Here is a 21,094-nt window from a genome sequence, read left to right as displayed (position 1 = left end):
GTTCCAGTGTATGGTGGGCCCCATCTATCATTCTCCAGAGTAACGTGCTCCCCAAAAATTGCTGTCCCAACATTGAAAACAATCAAATAAGTCTCCTCGCTAGGGAATCCCTGTACTAGTCTGGACTCCTCGTCGTCCCCATCTTCCATCTCACTGCACAGTATTTCAACCTTGCAAGTGCTGTGATCCTGAGCAAGCAGGGGGGGCCCACTCGTTGGCGACGGCACTGGCACAGGGCCCCTGATAGTACGGTGGTGTGTCTGATGGCGGGTGGGCCGAACCTGCACTTTCATCTGCAGCTTCCTCTTTGTCACCGTGTAAGATGGAACTGTATATGGGAAGGGTAACCTGAGTTTCATCAGGGTCAGATTCAGGCCGTGTAGCGTGCGAGGGGAATGTAGTGGTCTGGGTCAATGTACCAGCAGATTCATCGAGCAGTGGCTGGGCATCAGTGCACTTGTGTCGCCCCCAGGAGTACGGTCGCCACAGTGGCATTACCTTCCTCCTAGGGAGTGTGATGTCATGCTTGGGAGCAACGAAGGATCTCTCTAGCAGGTTAACTGATTGGGCGGCGTTATTCCCACGAGTCATGACCCTCCAAACAGCGTTCATGAAGGCAAAGTGTTTGTTTTACGTGGGCAGTATGGTTGCAAAGCTGAACCTTAAAGGAATGTCCAGAAGGGCACCACCAGGAGTGGAGCCTACGGTTAAATTCGACTCCACCTGGGAAACCTCAACCATGCCAGCTACAGAACAGATGCACACATTGCAAGCTTAATTCCGTTAACGAACGAGACTCCGTCATGCCCCGCGGTCCGAGTCCGGCTTACTAGAGGGACACGTGAGGCTCTGGAACATGAGATTGGCCAATAACTGGTGTGTCATGCCCTTACATGTCCGTGGCTGCATGTGCGCTACACTGAAAAGGCCAGCGTTTGTCGCTTACAGGTGCAGATAACCCGCTGAACAACGTTAGTGATGGGGATCACTGATTACAATTATTACCCGCGAACAATGATTTCCCAGTAAGTGCAGGTCAACTGCAGTTCCGGAATTAGGCCTAACCGTCATTCCTGAAAAGATGAAAAACTTACGTGTGCAAACCACAGGTGCTGTAGCTTGCTTAACAGCTCGCCAGCCGTTCTCACGCCCAGTATGGATTACACGTGATTGCACAAAGGTTAGAAAGGGTACCATATCCCCAGATAACATGTATGGATAGCGTACACATTCAAAATATATGTCTCAGGAGGCAGGCTCAGACGGTGTTAGGCCCAGTATGGATTGCACGTGATTGCACAAAGGTTAGAAAGGGTACCGTATCCCCGGATAACATGTATGGATAGCGTACACATTCAAAATATATGTCTCAGGAGGCAGGCTCAGACGGTGTTAGGCCCAGTATGGATTGCACGTGATTGCACAAAGGTTAGAAAGGGTACCGTATCCCCGGATAACATGTATGGATAGCGTACACATTCAAAATATATGTCTCAGGAGGCAGGCTCAGACGGTGTCAGGCACAGTATGGATTTGACGGCCCAGATTACACAGCGGAGGAGCAGGGAGAGGTAAAGATTGCAAATGCTGGGGCCCTGCCCAAGCAAGGGGGGCCCACTCGTGGGCGTCGGTACTGGCACTGGGCCCCTCATAGTACAGCGGTGTGTCTGACGGCGGGTGTGCACCACCACCGTCAGAGACACTTTATTGCACTATGAGGGACCCTGTGCCAGTGCCCGCGCCCAAGAGTCGGCCTACCCACCTGTCCAGGGCAACGGCACTCGCACGGTGTCGTGCGCTAGGTGGTGACCCCGGCCATGGGGGGGGAGGCTGCACAGTTAGGGAGTTTTAGAAAGTGGCATATGTTGATGTTGGACATTCAGCTGATGCAAAAGGCGAAATAGGTCAAGTCCCAGGAAGAGGTGGACCAAAGCAAGCCATTTTTCTGTCACCCTATGTGTCATCAGGGGAAGGTGGGACAAAATCCTTGGAAACCCATGCATGGTTCATTTTAATGAAGGTTAGATCATCCACATTTTGGGTTGACAGACGGGTCCTTTTTTCTGTCAGGATTGATCCAGCTGCACTGAAGACTCTTTCCGATAGCACACTTGCAGCTGGGCAAGCGAGCTCCTGTAAGGCATATTGTGCCAATTCAGGCCAGGTGTCCAGTTTAGCGGCCCAATAGTCAAAGGGGAATGACCTGTGTGGGAGAACATCGATATGGGAGGAAAAGTAGTTTGTAACCATGGTTGACAACTGCTGTCTCCTGTCACTTTCCATCGATGCAGTATTACCAGTTGTGTGAGCGGTATTTGAAAAATCAGTCCACAACATTGTCATGAAACCCCTGTCTCCAACGCCACTTCTGCTGTGTGCACCACGAACACCTCTGCCAAGCTGCCCCCGTCCCGTAGGGCTCGTGTGAGAACCATCACCGCTGCTGTGTGCTGGGAATGCCTCAAGCAACCGATTTACCAGAGTTGCTTGTTTATTAGCCAATATTAGGTCAAGGTTCTCCTGTGGCATGATGTTTTGTAATTTGCCTTTATAGCGTGGATCCAGGATGCTGGCCAACCAGTAGTCGTCATCGTTCATCATTTTGGCAATGCGGGGGTCCCTTTTTAGGATCCGCAAGGCATAATCTGACATGTGGGCCAATGTTCCCGGTGTCAATGATGCACTGCGAGTGCTGGTTGGAGGAGCACTTTCTGGCAAATCCACATCCCTCCAGTCACGCACAAACCCTGTACCAGACCTTGCCACGCCAACATTTTCACTTGCCCCACGAGATGCATCCTCCTCCCCTAAGTAATCATCCCCATCACATCCTCCTCCTCCTCTTCTTCCTCCACCTCGTCCAGGAGAGGTCCCTGAGCAGACAATGGCTGAATGTCATCAAGGATTCCCTCCTCCTCTTCCTCCTCATCAACATTGGCTGCAGACGCCTGCTCCTTAAGGTGCGTCAAAGTTTGCATGAGCAGATGCATAAGTGGGATGCTCATGCTTAGGATGGCGTCGTCTGCGCTTACCAGCCGTGTGCATTCCTCAAAACACTGAAGGACTTTACAGAGGTCTTTCAGCTTCGACCACTGCACACCTGTCAACTCCATGTCTGCTCTCAAAGTGCCTGGCCGTGTATCCTCCCACAAATGCATTATGGCCTGCCTCTGCTCGCACAGCCGCTCCACCATGTGCAGGGTGGAGTTCCACCTTGTTGCAATGTCGATAATGAGGCGGTGGTTGGGAAGGTGGAGCAATCGCTGCAGCTTCTGCATACGAACGGAGTGTACAGGCGACCAGCGGATGTGCGCGCCCAGTCTTCGCACCTTCTGGAGCAGGGCTGTTAACTCCGGATAATTTTTGAGGAAGCACTGCACCACTAGGTTCAAGGTGTGAGCCAAGCAAGGTATGTGGCTGAGTTTTGAAAGGGCTATGGCTGCCACAAAATTACGGCCGTTATCACTAACTACCTTGCCTGCCTCAAGATGTACACTGCCCAGCCATGACTCAGTTTGTCGCTTCAAGTACTCGGCCAGCACCTCTGTGGTATGTCTGTCGCCCAAACACATCATCTGCAACACAGCCTGCTGACGCTTTCCACTAGCTGCTCGATAGGGGGACACATCGTGTGCAACAGTGGCAGCTGCAGATGGAGTGCTCGTACGACTGCGCTCTGTGGACGAGCTTTCGCTTCTGGAGGAGGAGGAGGGTGGAACGCCTACAGCCAACTGTTTCCTATACCGTGGGCTAGGCAGCACTGTCCCACCACCGCTGTCCCCTGTGGACCCTGCATCCACCACATTAACCCAGTGCGCAGTGATGGACACGTAACGGCCCTGGCCATGCCGACTGGACCATGCATCAGTTGTGAGGTGCACCTTTCCGCTCACTGACTGCTTGAGTGCATGGACAATGCGGTCTTTCACATGATGGTGGAGGGCTGGGATGGCTTTGCGAGAGAAGAAGTGGCGACTGGGTAGGTCATAGCGTGGTACTGCATAGGCCATGAGTTTGCGGAAAGCTGTGCTTTCCACCAACCGAAAGGGCATCATCTCAAACGAGATTAGTTTGGCAATGTGTGCGTTCAAACCCAGTGTACGCGGATGAGAGACTGAGTACTTTCTTGACCTACTCATAGTGTCTGGGAGGGTGAGCTGGACTTGAGAGCTGCATATGGTGGAAGCAGCGGTGGACAGGGCGGACTGAGAGAGGGTTGATGATGGTGATGGAGTTGGTGTTCTTTCTGATGGCCTAGAATCAGTCTTTCGTTGATATAACAGTGGGATTCCCTGACTGCTGTGGCCTTGCAACGACACCTCAACATTTGCTGCTGTGCTAACCGGTGGGCTTACAGTGGGGGAAACAATGTAGCGTTGATGACTACCTTCGTTGTGATCAGTTGCACATGTGGCACTTGAGGTTTGGTGTTGTGTCCACGCTTGCAAGTGCATGCTGGTTAAATGTCTAAGCATGCAACTGGTATTCAAATTTTTCAGATTTTTCCCCTCGGCTAAAGGTCTTTGCGCACTTCTACCTTGGCCCGATCATGAGGATTTTGTTCAAAAAAGTGCCACACTGCACTCTTCCTACTTTGGCAGACATTTTGCGGCCTAGCATGCTGTGATCTTTTGACCCTCTGGACAAGCTGTCCAGCAACTCTTTTGATGTTTGGAACCTGTCTTTGGAGTGCTCCGGGCCTGCCAGATAACAGCTGTTGCAATGTCGATGTCTGCTGTGGATGCTCCTCATCTGAGCTATTAGAAGCAGCACCCTCTTCCCCCAATGGATGCCAATCTGGGTCAACAACTGGGTCATCCATCACCTCCTCTTCTATGTCATGTGCACCTTCCTCTGTGTCACCGTGTATGGTGGTATAGTGTGCGGGAAGGGGCACCTGAGTCTCATCAGGGTCAGAATCTGGCTCTGTACACTGCGAGGACAATGTAGTGCTCTGAGTGAATGTACCAGCAGAATCATCCATCAGCGGCTGTGCATCAGTGCACTCCATGTCAGATTCATCTTGGCCTGGGTAATTCACCATTTGACTTGATAATCCAGGCATGGTATGTGAAAACAGCTCCATGGAGTAATCAGTAGTATGGCCTGCGTCATCCTTCAATCTTGGTTGGGGTGAAGGACACAAGGAAAGGTGTGGTTCATGAACATGAGCCTCCAATGACGACTCAGTGCTTTTACTTTTTACAACTGAAGAAGAGGAGGCGATAGAGCTGGAGGCTGAGTCAGCAATGTAAGACAAAACTTTTTCCTGATGCTCTGGCTTTAAAAGCGGTTTGCCAACTCCTAGAAAACTAAGCGTTCGAGGCCTTATGTAGCCAGACGATGACGCAGGCTCAACACCTCCTGCATTCGGTCCTATTTTGCTCTTGCCACTACCATCAGATCCACCACCAACACCATCATTACCAGCTGCCAACCCCCGCCCAATTCCACGGCCTCTTCCACCAGCCTTCCTCATTTTTGGTAGAAATGTAGAAAAAATCCAACAAACTATATAGTATGTAAAACAAGGTACAAGGTGTCTATAGGACAGGGGAGATTTTGAATTTCTGCACACACTTTTGGACACTGGACACTTTTGGATTGTGTGAGGCCCAATGAATATCTGAGCGCTATGTGACAGGCTCAATGGCACAGCTGTGACCTAAGTGACTAGAGGATAAGTGAGATTTTGAATCTCTGCACACACTTTTGGACACTGGACACTTTTCGATTGTGTGAGGCCCAATGAATATCTGAGCGCTATATGACAGGCTTGATGGCACAGCTGTGACCTAAGTGACTAGAGGATAAGTGAGATTTTGAATCTCTGCACACACTTTTGGACACTGGACACTTTTGGATTGTGTGAGGCCCAATGAATATCTGAGTGCTATGTGACAGGCTCGATGGCACAGCTGTGACCTAAGTGACTACAGGATAAGTGAGATTTTGAATCTCTGCACACACTTTTGGACACTGGACACTTTTGGATTGTGTGAGGCCCAATGAATATCTGAGCGCTATGTGACAGGCTCGATGGCACAGCTGTGACCTAAGTGAGTAGAGGATAAGTGAGATTTTGAATCTCTGCACACACTTTTGGACACTGGACACTTTTGGATTGTGTGAGGCCCACTGATATCTGAGCGCTATGTGACAGGCTCGATGGCACAGCTGTGACCTAAGTGACTAGAGGATAAGGGAGATTGGATTGCTTTTAAAAAAGCAGTTTGCGGAGCAGTGGGTAAACAGCAATGCCAGCCTGTCAGGAAGCCTTAAAAGGCAGCCCAACAACCAACACCACTGATACACCACAATATAGCCTCCCCTTGCACTGCACACACAGTGACTGGTGTGTTGTGCAGGCCAAATTGCTATCAGCAGCAGAAGCAGTTTTTTTTTCTTCTCAGCAGGACAAAAAAAAAAATTGGGATTGCTTTTAAAAAAGCAGTTTGAGGCCCAATGAATATCTGAGCGCTATGTGACAGGCTCGATGGCACAGCTGTGACCAAAGTGACTAGAGGATAAGGGAGATTGGATTGCTTTTAAAAAAGCAGTTTGCGGAGCAGTGGGTAAACAGCAATGCCAGCCTGTCAGGAAGCCTTAGAAGGCAGCCCAACAACCAACACCACTGATACACCACTATATAGCCTCCCCTTGCACTGCACACACAGTGACTGGTGTGTTGTGCAGGCCAAATCGCTAGCAGCAGAAGCAGTTTTTTGGTCTTCTTCCCTGCCTAACGCTCTCCCTACAGAATCAGCAGCAACCTCTCCCTATACTGAGATCGGCAGAAGTAAGATGGTGGTCGGCGTGCACGCCCTTTTATACCCCCTGTGACGCCCACCAAAGCAAGCCAATCACTTGCATGCCCTTCTGAAAGATGGTGGTGACCCGTGCCTATGTCATCACGTTGCACACAGTGTCCGTGGATCCTGATTGGCTGAAAAAGAGCGCAAAACAAACTTTTGAAACGCGACTTTGGCGCGTAAGTCGCCGACCTCGTGGCCGACCTCATCCTAGGGTCGGGTTTCGTTTCATGAAACCCGACTTTGCCAAAAGTCGGCGACTTTTGAATTTTTTCGACCCGTTTCGCTCAACTCTACTGATGTGCATCAGTGTTCAGCGCTCAGTGGCTGCGGGATGCACAGATTCTTTTTCCTGTGCAAACACTAACTCAATTCTGTAAAAATACCGTAGTAGACGACGATTACCATGGTATATTTTACTGTCCGTAATCTAAATTATTTTTTGATTCTTTAAAAAAAAAATGCCAACAATTGGAGGTTGATCACTGAGGTCCGTCAATGATCAGTATTCAATGGCTGCAGTATGCACAGATGATTCTTTTTTCTTCACAAGGACACTAACTCAATTCAGTAAAAAATACAGTAGTAAACAATGATTATTATTACGGTATATTCTTATTGTCCCTTACTAATCCTATCAACTAGTCTATTTTTTTTTTCTCTTTACTGACAGTAACTCAGTTCATTAAAAAATACTGTAGTAGACAAATCTATTCCTATCGACTAATCTAAATGAGATTTACTTGATTTTTTTTTTTGGCTTAAAAAAACAACAACCGGAGGCCGAGTCAGTGATGTTCGTCACTGACCAGCATTCAACGGCTGTAGAACACACACACGTACTGTATGTGGTGCAAAAAGAGGATAAAAAAATAGAGAGGGAAAAAAGTCCTTGTCAAAAATGAGCGCTGGTGCTAACCAGTGGTGTATGTCTGATCAGCGGCTTGGTGACTGTAGGACGCACACGTGGAGTGATGCAAAGACTGGAGGGGATAAAAAATAGTTACCGAAAAAAAGTTGTGAAAAACAGCGTGTACCTGTTGCTGAACAGTGATTTGCATCACTGGTCAATGCTCATCGCCTGCAAGATGCACGCACAGAGGTGGTGCAAAGGGGGGAGTAAAATCATCAGGGATGAAAAAAGTTCTGGAAAACAGCGAGCACGGACGTTGATCAGTGATTTGTGTCACTGATCAGCAACTCTGCTGCTGCAGGACGCACTTAAAAAAAAAAAACAAGCGATCAAGTACTGATTAGCGATCAGTTTTTGGCAAGGACCTCAGTAAGAGTAATTTTAATATCTCTATACTAGATTCCTGCAGCTTCTGGGTGCTCTAACAAGTGACATAGTAGCAGATCAGAAATGATCATGAACGTATGAAAAACACGCACACATATATATATATATATATATATATATATATATATATATATATCAGATGCCCCTATATACTAGATTGTCTTTATTTCTAAGGTCACTGTTCACTGACGAAATAGATCTACTGGTCATGGCTGCAGAAAGTGGGGACATTTTCCTGTGGGAGTTTGATGACTCCATCTCTGGTCCATTTCATGATAACAGTTTCTCCCTTGATGCTCAACAGCATCTTATGAAGGTAAATTTCCTTTTTTGGTATAAATTCAGGTTACTTTTGTATCGACCTCCCATCTAATCCTATTTCATGTTCTCATTGGTCTAATTATATAATAATCATGTGCTCTTCTGAATTGCTACCTACAGACAGTGAGAGCCTACACACTGGGAACACTGTGGATGTTTGCACCTTGTACTATATTAGGGTCTCAGGACCCAGAGAAGATTTTGTAAAAAAGAGGAAGTTTAAAATTAAAGGGGATATCTGGGACTTTGTTTAGTGTGTCTAAGCACAAACAGGCGGATAGTTGAGACCTACCTATCTGTTGTGCCCGGCACCTTTCTCGTCTGTGCCTAAACAAATGTGCTTAGGCACATTTTATTTAAAGTCACAGATGTCTACTTTAAAGTTGCTCCAAGTATATAAATTATCCACTATTGATAGCATAGGGGATAGCTTAATGATTAATGACCGATGATTGATTCTGTCCACTGAGAACCCCCTTATGGGCACATACTCACTTACGAGAGACTCGCTCGATTCTCGTGCAAGTCTCGCATGAAAACCTGGAACTGCCACTGGCACTCGGACCGGAGCGTGCGGCTGCATAGAAATACATGCAGCCGCACCCTCTGGTCCGAGTGTCGGCGGCAGTGCCAGTTTTCATGCGAGAGACTTGCACGAGAATCGAGCGAGTCTCTCGCAAGTGAGTATGAGCCCAAAGTCCCAGAATTGGGCTCTGCAGAGCCTCATCTTAATGGAGCAGAGGTCCATCATGTACATCTCCTTTTCATTCATTGCGTATGGTACAGGAGATGGTCTAAACTCCATGTGCACGTCCGCTCAATTCAGAAAGGGCTCTGCAAAATCCCATTCTTAGGACTGGTAATAGTCCCAGTAGTCGGACCCCAGTAATCAATACCTCTAATAAGAGGTTATACCAAACAAAATAATGAGCAAGTTGAATCCGATATAAGCCGTATTTCATCAAAGCTATTTTATGTGAAGTCATATTTTATATAAAATTGCATAATTTTAAGCAGCAGCTGTATATTTATTATGGTAAACATTTTAAATATCTATATATAATTACTATATATAACAAAACATCAATATGACATATAAAATAATACTTAAACAATTGAATATATAAGATAACACATTTAAAAGAAGATAAAAAAATATCTATACTGTATATAATAAAATATATTATGTAAAAATATTTAAATCAATATTATAAGATAAAAAAATTACATATAAAATATTAGTATATTAATAAAACCAATACAATAACAAAATCATAATGTCATTAAATATAAAAGTGAATATTTTCTAGTTCTGAAAATTGTACATTTTGCACAAAAATACTGTTTCTGATTTGTGAATTAACTTATTTTTGTTACCTCAGATTACAATGCAAGAGAACCCTTTGAACAATGAAAAAAGTGATGCATTCATAAACAAGCATCTGGCAGGTGAGAATGATATGATGCAGAAAATCCGGTTTCCAACATTGAAACCAAATACATATTGGCCGCAGTTCATCAAGGCTGGCAATCTTCACACCCAGTCTCAATGTGGGGTCAGAGTACGAGACTTCTGATTCAGAAAGAGGCACACACCACTTAATATTCAGGAGCGCTCGAAGAGTGGCATGTGCACCAGTGTATGCCTCGGCACAAAACTTACTTCAGTCCCTGCTGGGTGAAAGTGGTGAGAGAATGGCAGAAATTGAAAAATGTTAAAGCTTCGAGTTATGCCAAAATTTTGCAACTTTTCCAAGCTTTTTGCACCAAAATTCTTGCATATAAGATTTGATAAATTAGGCCCATTGTCATCTCTTCTGAGTATAATGTTAAGCCATGCACACATGTACCAAATTTGCTGCAGAGTACAGTGGCGTGCAAAAGTATTCACCCCCTTGGTATTATTCGTTGGACCTCACAACCTGGAATTTCAGTTTTTTTGATGGTTTGCAACAATTCATATAAGGCCGGGGTCACACTTAATAATAATAATAATCTTTATTTTTATATAGCGCTAACATATTCCGCAGCGCTTTACAGTTTTGCACACATTTTCATCACTGTCCCCGATGGGGGCTCACAATCTAAATTCCCTATCAGTATGACTTTGGAGTGTGGGAGGAAACCGGAGGAAACCCACGCAAAAACGGGGAGAACATACAAACTCCTTGCAGATGTTGTCCTTGGTGGGATTCGAACTGAGCCACTGAGCCACCGTGCTGCCACACTTGCGAGTGCAATGCAAGAAACTTGCGCGAGTCTCTCGCATCTGCCACCGGCAGTTCGGACTGGAGTGTCCAGCTTTATAGAAAGACAAGCAGCCGCACACTCCGGTCCCAAGTGCCAGTGGCAGTGCCCGGTATTGATGCGAGATACTCGTGCTGCACTCGCAAGTGTGACCCCGGCCTAAGGGCTCATACTCACTTGCGAGACACCGGAGCGTGCGGCTACATAGAAATACATGTAGCCTCATGCTCCAGTCCAAGTGCCTGTGGCAGTGCCAGGTTTTCATGTGAGACTCGCACAAGAATCGTGCTAGTGTCTCGCAAGTAAGTATGAGCCCTAAAGAGCATGTCTGCAACTGTGAATATTTGGTTTTCTTTGTATTGTTTAGCAAACAACAAATAGAACAAAATAACTGAAAACCTCATGATATGCGTATAACTATTCACCCCTTAAAGTCAGTACTTTATAGAGCCTCCTTTTGCGGCAGCTACAGCTGAAATTCGCTTTTTATACATCTTTATGAGCTTTCCACATCTTGCCACTGGGATTTTTGCCCGTTTCGCAAGGCAAAACTGCTCCAGCTCCTTCAGGTTAGATAGTCTGATCACAGATTCTCAATTAGATTATGGTCTGGGCTTTGACTAGGCCACTCCAAAACATTTACACGTTTCCCCTTAAACCACTTGAGTGTTGCTTTAGCAGTATATTTTGAGCCATTTTCTTGTAGAAACGTGAACCTCCGTCCCAGTGTCAAATCACTGACAGACTGAAACAGGTTTTGCTCAAAAATACACCTGTATTTCACACTATCCATCTTGCCTTCGACTGTAACCATTTTCCCGTTCCCTGCTGCCGAAAATCATCCATGTCAAGGTTTCATAACCGACTGTGGCCCAGGGATGCTCAGCCGTCCTATGGAATCTGGAGTGTGCTGAAATGTAGGTTGGTTTTAGCGGCTTCATTGCAAAAGAGGTGAATACATATTATGCACATGCCAATTTTTTGTTATTTGATCCCATAAATTTAATTTATGCCTTTGTTTTTCTCACTTCATCTACTTAGACTATTTAGTGCTGATGCATCACTCACAAATGGGATTGCAAAAATATCTAAACACAAGTTGTAATGTAACAAAACAAGTAAAAAGCCAGAGGGTGAATACTTTCACAAGTTACTGTAGTTGTAGATTGTTACAGCAGGATTTATAACAAATGCACAGTATAAGGCATGTGAAGGGGTTTACCGACTATGCATAAATCTGAGGGCATGCTGCAAATTTGGAAGTTTTCTCACTCCATTTGTCATCGATTTGTTCTACAACATAATCAGGGAGACTTATCCATTGGAATGATTCTGGAAATATAGGTGACAATCTCTATAGGGGCTGTTGTCTGACAATTTAGGCCTCATTCACAAGTCCGATTTTCGTGTACCAGTGCACTCCGTGTTTTTCACAGATAGCCCTGGTACCTGTGATAGTCTATGGGGCCACTCACATGTCTGCGATTTTTCGCGGACTGATCAGTTTGTGCAAAATTGTGCAGCTATGTCCAATTTTGATCCTAATGTCAGATCAGAATCTGCAATGCGAGTCTATGGGTTGGTGAAAAAATGTGACCACACTCGGATGGCATCCAAGTGCATTCCAATTTTCCCCAGACTGTCACATTGGAAAAGGTGGAGAAATCTTTTTTTTTCTCCATGTCTAAAAAGAACTGATGACACACAGACCAAACTCTCATCAAAATAATCCGTTCATTTCACTCGTAGGTCAATTAAACAGACATCTTATTGTGTAGAGTGGCGATCCTAATATAATATTTCTAATAAACATAATGTCTTGTTCTAGATTTTTATTTGTGTATACACTATGTTCAGTATTGTGTTTGACATGTACTTTTATATTGTTAGTTCTAGAAGCTGTTAAATTCTGACTTCTTGTTACATTGGTTAGGGTTCACCTGCAAGAAGGTATTAGCTGGTCACTTTAAGGCAGTCACAGCCTTGGCCGTGGTTGGAAAAGAAAGCGGTTTCTCCACTGTATATTTGGTGGGTATGTCTCAATGTTTCCTTGTAGCTTTTCCTTTGCCTCACATGATATTTTGCAGAGTTCTAGTAGCACCATTGCCATTGCTTATTTCTTATTTCCATTATCTTGCTGAGCCCACTATCTCTTTATTTGTTTTGCTGTGATCTTTATGCATTTTCCCCCTTAGTTGATGCATTATTGGTGTAGAAAAGTTTTTATCCTCCCAATAAAAATGCATCGGCATTTTCTTTTGCATGTTTTTTTTTTTCCAAGCTCTACATAACTGTAGAGAAAAGCTCCAACTCCGCAGAGTATAAGGTGTGTGCACACGCTGCGGATTAGGTGCGGATTCATCCGCGCGGATTTTGTACCTGCGGATTGCTCTGCGGTTTTGTCCTGCGGTTTTTCATCTCCTCAATAGAGGAGATGGCAAACCGCAGGAGAATCCGCAGAAAGAATTGACATGTCAATTCTTTCTGCGGATTGAAAACCGCAGATAATCCGCGCGGAAAATTCCGCACCGTCTGCACTGCGGTTTTTGATTCCCATAGGGAATCATGGTACTGTACACCGCAGCAGCCAAAACCGCTGCAGAATCGCAGCAAAATCCACAGCGTGTGCACACACCCTAACAGCGTCTACAGATGCACTGAAGGTAGCGTTTTCATGAAATCAAAATAAATAGCCCCTGTCCAGGTTCGAGTGAGACCGTGCACATCTAGTCGGCATATGGCAAGATGTATGTAAATCGCATGTGCAAGAGCAAAATATGGGCCGTGTGCAGTGCAAGAGCTCCTAAAAATGCAAAATTTCCCCCTGCCTCAGGCCGGGGCCAGACTTGCGAGAAACTCGCACGAGTCTCGCATCTCAATACCTGGCACTGCCGCCACCACTCGGGACCGAAGGGCTCACCTGCATAGAAATACATGCAGCCACACACTCCGGCCCCGAGTGCCGGTAGCAGTACCGGGAATTGAGATGTGAGACTCGTGCGAGTTTCTCGCAAGTCTGACCCCGGTCTTACTGATACCTCTTGGGCCTCTGTGCGGTCGCAAAGATTGCACCAATGATATCTCCCCCTGATTGGAACCACAAGCGTGTGGGTTGCCCTCGCACACCCAGGGCAGCGGGGGTACTTGGTACCGGGCCGGTGTCGAGGCGGGAAAGTGTCACAGCAGCGGTGACCCGGTCCGTGGCCCTGGGCGCCCAATATCAATGGCGGTGATGTTAATGGTGTTAAAGTTTACATGAATAGTTCATGATGCCACCCGTTTTTTGGCAAGTAAGATGGTAAGCCAACGCTGCATACAGATCCGCTGGGACTGATGGTGTGGTGCAGCAAAGATGGTATAGCTCCCCACAGGTGGAGCTGTAGTCCCAGGGCAGTGTAGGTGCAATGGATTAGGAGAGGCGCAGAATGGTATGGATGATGGTATCCAGATGTAGCGGTGCTGGAATAACTGGGGGACACCAGAGTATGCGGTTCCAAAGCTTTACTCACCGTTTGCAGTTCACACCACTGCCTGCCTCCGTACTGTGTTCTCCAGGTCAGGGCTCCAGCCAACCTCCAGGCAGGATAGGATTCTCCCTTCCACACTCTGCCAACAAGTACCTTCCTGAACGACTCCTCTAATGCGCCTTTAGGTGCGAAGCACTCTAGTACTTAGTTACCCTGGAATGCCTCTCTCTAGGTGTTCCTAGTCTTTACTTGTATGACAGACAGCTGTAGCCTGCTCGGGGACTCCTCACTGCGTCCCGGCTCTCTATTCAGTTGCTGTTGTGTCCCAAGTCTATGATGGGAGCAAGGCGTTAGCGGCTCACTACTCCTCTGGTGTCTGTTGCCGGACATAAAGTTCCAATCAACCTCGGGGATCGGGATCCGGCCTTTGCGCTCTCTGGACTGGAAGGGTTCTCTCTCTTTCTCAACCTGCTTCCCACCGTCCTTCTATTCTCCTTCGTTCCGTTCTGTTCTATCTCTCTCTTATGGAATCTGTAGTCTTCAGTCTACATCACTTTCTCCTTCTCTTCCTTCCCTGAGGAGCTTGTTCCACTAAGACCAGTTCTCAGCCTCTCCTGACTGAGTGCCTTCCTCCGCCTTGAGCTCCTCCTAGGCTGACCTGCTGTCAGCCTGCTCTCTCTCTCAGACCCCCGTCTGACTGACTTGAAATCCTACACCTTCCCTCTCTTTTATATCTAACTCCACCCGCCTCCCCAGCACCTCTCGTGTTACGAAGCCAGGGACCACAAAAGGCACCCTATGACCTTTCCAGCTTAAAGCATGGATGGGTCCCTGCTGAACTATCCTGTGTGTGGGGTGCAGGTGTTGGAATGCGGAAAGGAGTTCCCAGCCTACCTGGATGATGGGGCACTACACCTTAGGAGAAGGTGCAGTACCTCTGTGGCGACTGAAGCCTCAGGGGCGCCACACGTGTACAACCCCTTTAACTAAAATAGCTTGTGTTGCAGTGAAATTAAGCACTTGTAAAGTTTGCTAGCACATCACAGCTGATTGCTGGGAGTTTTAGCAGCAGGACACTAAAACATCAATCAATTATTGAGATTCCCATTTATCACCTATACACAATGGCGCATCTCACCTATTATCTAGGCAGAGGGAGATGATCACAGTCACAGAGGGCGCAACAGACATACATCCAGCTGAAATACATTGCCGTCTCTCAATCAGAGGCTGGCAGCTGACATCGGCATGTAAGTCACTGATGGCGCAGGGCTGTGGCATCTTACGCTGCCTATCGCTTGCACGCTGAAGACAGCTGCCTCTTCTGCGCCAGCTACAGAAGAGGATGCTGCATGTCGTGGGAGTGGAGAAAGGTGAGCAGAATATTTTTTTTTTGTGTTAAAGAACAGAGGCAGAATGGGAACATGTATACCAGGATGGGGCACAGTATGGGGGACATACTGTATATACCAGGATGAGGGACATATATACCAGGAATGGACCCAGGATGGGGGACATATATCTCAAATGGGGGACAAATATACTAGCATGGTGCACATATAAACCAGGAAGGGGCCCAGGATGGGGGTCATACCATATTTTTCGGATTATAAGACGCTCTGGATTATAAGACGCACCCCAAATTTTGAGGAGAAAAATAGGAAAAAACTTTTTTTTAAATAAAATGTTGGTGCTCCTTACAATCCATGCGTCTTATTGCTCACCGGGGGTGGTGGCTGCGGTGAAGCGGGGTCGCTGCTGGAGGAGGCAGGAGTGGGGTGATGCTGCAGGTCGCAGGCTGGGATGTGCGGCGCGCCGCTGCGAGTGTCCGATGCTGCGGGGGTGTCTGGCGGTGCTGTGGAGGTGTCCGGCACTGCTGCGGGTGTCTCCTGTGCTGCGGGGGCTCTGCCGACATTTTGTAAAAGGCCAGAGCACTCGCAGTTCCATTATTTCCTATACGGTAGACTCAGGGAAAATTGACGCCGGGAGACGGAACATGCGCAGATGGAGATCTCGGCACCAAGATCTCAGTAGATGAGATTTCAGTGCTGAGATCTGATCTCCATCTGCGCATGTGCCGCCCCCTCGCAGCCATTTTCCTGGAAAGTGGCCCAGAATGGAGGACATATATACCAGGATGGGGGATGTATATAAATGATAGGGGTCCAGGATGGGGACCAGCATGCAAGGAGGGACCAGGTCCAAATTTTGCATGAGGGTCCATTGGACTCTAGTTACACCACTGTATATAGGGAATCCTAATTCAATTTCATATTATTAAAAAGCAAACAGGAAATTGTCCAAAGGCTTCCTGTAAAAGTTTATAAACGTCCTCAACTGCTTAAAAAATCTGCCTAGAGTAATTGAGTTAATAATAGTTAGGCAAGGGAAGAGGGATTGCAACTGAAGATTTGCTCTTTTGGGGGGAGCAAAATATATATATATATATATATATATATATATATAAAGCTGAATGTGTGTATGTGTATGTTTGTATGTATGCATGTGTGTATGTCTGGGATTGGCATCTGCACCATCGCAGCTACAGCCACAAAATTTTGCACAGTCACACGTCTGGACCCCGAGAGCGTCATAGGCTATGTTGTGAGGTGAAATTTTAACCCCTCACATTCCAATTCACCAAACAATTTGGCCTATTATTCTTATCATTTCTATGGTGTTATCGTCCTTCTGTAAAGCTGGAAATAACACAATTTATTACCGTGCCAACACAAATCACCCTCTGACACAGACTGCGGGGGGAGCCCAGTATCACACAGGATAGGATTAGATACACGGCTCAGCAGTTAGAATCACACAGGATAGGATTAGATACACAGCTCAGCAGTCAGTATCACACAGGATAGGGTTAGATACACGGCTCAGCAGACGATATCACACAGGATAGGATTAGATACACTGCTCAGCAGTCAGTATCACACATGATAGGATTAGATACACAGCTGAGCAGTCAGTATCACACAGAATAGTATTAGATACACGGCTCAGCAGACAGTATCACACAGGATAGGATTAGATACACGGCTCTGCAGTCAGTATCACACAGGATAGGATTAGATACCCGGCTCAGCAGTCAGTATCACACAGGATAGGATTAGATACACGGCTGAGCAGACGATATCACACAGGATAGGATTAGATACACTGCTCAGCAGTCAGTATCACACAGGATAGGATTAGATACACAGCTGAGCAGTCAGTAACACACAATAGGATTAGATACACAGCTCAGCTGAAAGTTATACACAGGAGAGGATTAGGTACACAGCTCAGCAGACATTATCACACAGGATAGGGTTAGATACACCGCTCAGAAACAGGATGTGCCAAAGGAGAGGATATTTTCATTCCAAGAATTCCACTCATTCCATCTGATTTTTGATTTTAAACGCCTCCAGTTTCCAGTTCAACTGCTATTTGCAATGTCCATTAACAATGCTCAGGGACAGTCCTTGAAAGTAGTAGGGATCGATTTGCAATCTCCATGTTTTTCTCATGGTCAACTTTACGTGGTCTGTTCAAGAGTTGGAACTGCCAAAAATCTGTTCATCTTTGCACCGAAAGGAAAAACCAAAAATCTTGAAGGAGTTGAAAATAAAATACTATCAATACTTGGGTAATCATTTAGCTAATTTGTGTTGCAAATCTGTAGTGTTGAATATATGATGTGAAATGTTTTTATGTGCAATATAATCATCATAATTTGTTATAACTAACCACAGTTGGTTACTATGCCCAGGCAACGCCAGGCTCTTCAGCTAGTGTATATATATATATATATATATATATACACATACATACATTGCTCATTGCTCCCCCCAAAAGAGCAAACAAAATCTTCAGTATATATATATATATATATATACACAAATATACTACCGTTCAAAAGTTTGGAGTCACCCAGGCAATTTTGTGTTTTCCATGAAAACTCAAACTTTTATTAATCAAAGGAGTTGCCAAATGAATTTAAAATCTAGCCCAGACATTGACAAGGTTCGAAAAAAAAGTTTTTATTTGACATAATAATTTTCTCCTTCAAACTTTGCTTTCGTCAAAGAATGCTCCCTTTGCAGCAATTCCAGCATTGCAGACCTTTGGCATTCTAGCATTTAATTTGCTGAGGTAATCTGGAGAAATTTCACCCCATGCTTCCAGATGCCCCTCCCACAAGTTGGTTTGGCTTGATGGGCACTTTTTGCGTACCATACGGTCAAGCTGCTCCCACAGCAGCTCAATGGGGTTGAGAACTGGTGGCTGCTCTGGACACTCCTTTACAGATAGAATACCAGCTGCCTGCTTCTTTCCTAAATAGTTCTTGCATAATTTGGGGGTGTGCTTTGTGTCATTGTCCTGTTGTAGAATGAATTTGGCTCCAATCAAGCACTGTCCACAGTCTATGGCATGGCGTTGCAAAATGGAGTGATAGCCTTCCTTATTCAAAATCCCTTTTATCTTGTACAAATCTCCCACTTTACCAGCACCAAAGCAACCCCAGACTATCACATTACCTCCACCATGCTTGACAGATGGCGTCAGGCACTCTTCCAGCATCTTTTCAGTTGTTCTGTGTCTTACAAATGTTCTTCTGTGTGATCCAAACACCTCAAACGAGGATTCGTCTCTCCATAACACTTTTTACCAATCTTCCTCTGTCCAATGTATTTGTTCTTTTGCCCATATTAATCTTTTTCTTTTATTCTTTTATTATTCTCAGATATGGATTTTTCTTTGCCACTCTGCCCTGAAGGCCAGCATCCCAGAGTCGCCTATTCACTGTAGATGTTAACACTGGGGTTTTGCGTGTACTATTTAATGAAGCTGCCAGTTGACAACCTGTGAGGCATTGATTTCTCAAACCTCAGACTCTAATGTACTTGTTTTGTTGCTCAGATGTGCAGTGGGGCCTCCCACTTCTCTTTCTACTCTGGTTAGAGCCTGCTTATGCTCTCCTCTGAAGGGGTGTAGTACACACCATTGTAGGAAATCTTCATTTTCTTGGCAACTTCTCGCATGGAATAGCCTTCATTTCTAAGAACAAGAATAGACTATCGAGTTTCACATGAAAGTTCTTTTTTTCTGGCCATTTTGAGAGTTTAATGGAACCAACAAATGTAATGCTCCAGATTCTCAACTAGCTCAATGGAAGGTCAGGTTTATAGCTTCTCTAATCAGCCAAACTGTTTTCAGCTGTGCTAGCATACTTGCACAAAGGTTTCCAAGGGTATTTTAACCATCCATTAGCCTTCTTACACAGTTAGCAAACACAAAGTACCATAAGAACACTGGAGTGATTGTTGTTGGAAATGGGCTCTATACACCTATGAAGACATTGCATTACAAACCAGGTGTTTGCAGCTAGAATAGTCATTTACCACATTAACAATGTATAGAGTATATTTCTGAATCATTTAATGTTAGCTTCATTGGAAGAAACTGTGTTTATCTTTCCAAAATAAGGAAATTTCTAAGTGACCCTAAACTTTTGAACGGTAGTGTGTGTGTGTGCACATATATATATATATATATATATATATATATACACATATACTGTAGAGATATATATATATATACAGTTTCTTTGTTTGTTTCTTTTACTCACTGAGCTGCGGTTTGAGGTAGGCACAGGAAGCAGTTCATAAAAATGTCCAGTCAGGATTATTAGCTTCATAAACCTGCTTAAGCACAAGCAAACAAAGTAAACAACAAAAGATAGTCTTCTCTGGCACAAGGTAAAAGCAAGCATAAAATAAACAATCCATATAGTGCTGGGGGTCCCCCGCTCAGGTCAGTGTCCTTAGCAAACACACTCGAGGTCTCCACACCTCCAGTCACAGACACTGAATGATACACTCGGTCTCCATTTTATCTGCCAAACTACGCCCCTGGGGTTGGGTATGTGAGCAGTCATTCCCACCATCTCTTATGACTGCTCATAAAACTCGGCCCTGGAATGGCCTGATACAGTGGATATGGAAAGTATTCAGACCCCTTTAAATTTTTCACTCTGTTTTATTGCAGCCATTTGGTAAATTCAAAAATGTATGTTCATTTTTTTCTCATTAATGTACACTCTGCACCCCATCTTTACTGAAAAAAACAGAAATGTAGAAATTTTGCAAATTTATCAAAAAAGAAAAACTGAAATATCACATGGTCATTAGTATTCAGACCCTTTGCTCAGACACTCATATTTAAGTCACATGCTGTCCTTTTCCTTGTGATCCTCCTTGATATGGTTCTACTCCTTCATTGGAGTCCAACTGTGTTTAATTAAACTGTTAGGACTTGATTTGTAAAGGCACACACCTGTCTGTATAAGACTTCACAGCTCACAGTGCATGTCAGACCAAATGAGAATCATGAGGTCAAAGGAACTGGCCAAGGAGCTTAGAGACAGAATCGTGGCAAGGCACAGATCTGGCCAAGCTTACAAAAGAATTTCTGCAGTACTAAAGGTTCCTAAGAGCACTGTGGCATCCATAATTCTTAAATAGAAGACATTTGGGACCACCAGAAGTCTTCCTAGACCTGGCTGTCCAGCCAAACTGAGCAATCGTGGGAGAAGAGCCTTGGTGAGACAGGAAAAGCAGAACCTCAAGATCATTGTGGCTGAGCTCCACAGATGCAGTAGGGAGATAGGAGAAAGTTCCACAAAGTCAACTATCACTGCATTCCTCCACCAGTCGGGCCTTTATAGCAGAGTGGCCCCACAGAAACCTCTCCTCAGTGCCAGACATATGAAAGCCCGCATAGAGTTTGCTAAAAAACACATGAAGGACTCCCAGACTATGAGAAATAAAATTCTCTGGTCTGATGAGACGAAGATAGAACTTTTTGGTGATAATTGTAAACGGTTTGTGTCGAGAAAACCAGGCACTGCTCATCACCTGCCCAACAGTGAAACATGGTGGTGGCAGCATCATGCT

At 45.4% G+C, this 21,094-nt stretch overlaps 1 protein-coding gene across 1 annotated transcript in view; it reads left to right on the top strand.

Annotated features, from left to right (window-relative positions):
- Window positions 1-21,094, top strand: part of LOC141082453 (uncharacterized) — a 181,193-nt gene that overhangs the window by 114,613 nt on the left and 45,486 nt on the right. The window contains exons 11-13 of the mRNA XM_073566417.1: window positions 8,287-8,428; window positions 9,816-9,882; window positions 12,614-12,708. Of these exons, the coding sequence (XP_073422518.1) occupies window positions 8,287-8,428; window positions 9,816-9,882; window positions 12,614-12,708 (304 nt within the window). The remainder of the gene's footprint in view (window positions 1-8,286; window positions 8,429-9,815; window positions 9,883-12,613; window positions 12,709-21,094) is intronic.

This window comes from Dendrobates tinctorius, unplaced genomic scaffold (assembly GCF_039654945.1).
Source record: "Dendrobates tinctorius isolate UK_male_01 unplaced genomic scaffold, ASM3965494v1 ptg000001l, whole genome shotgun sequence".
Classification (NCBI taxonomy): domain Eukaryota; kingdom Metazoa; phylum Chordata; class Amphibia; order Anura; family Dendrobatidae; genus Dendrobates; species Dendrobates tinctorius.
The sequence above is the reverse complement of the archived record's forward strand: the minus strand, read 5'-3'. Positions and strand labels throughout refer to the sequence as shown.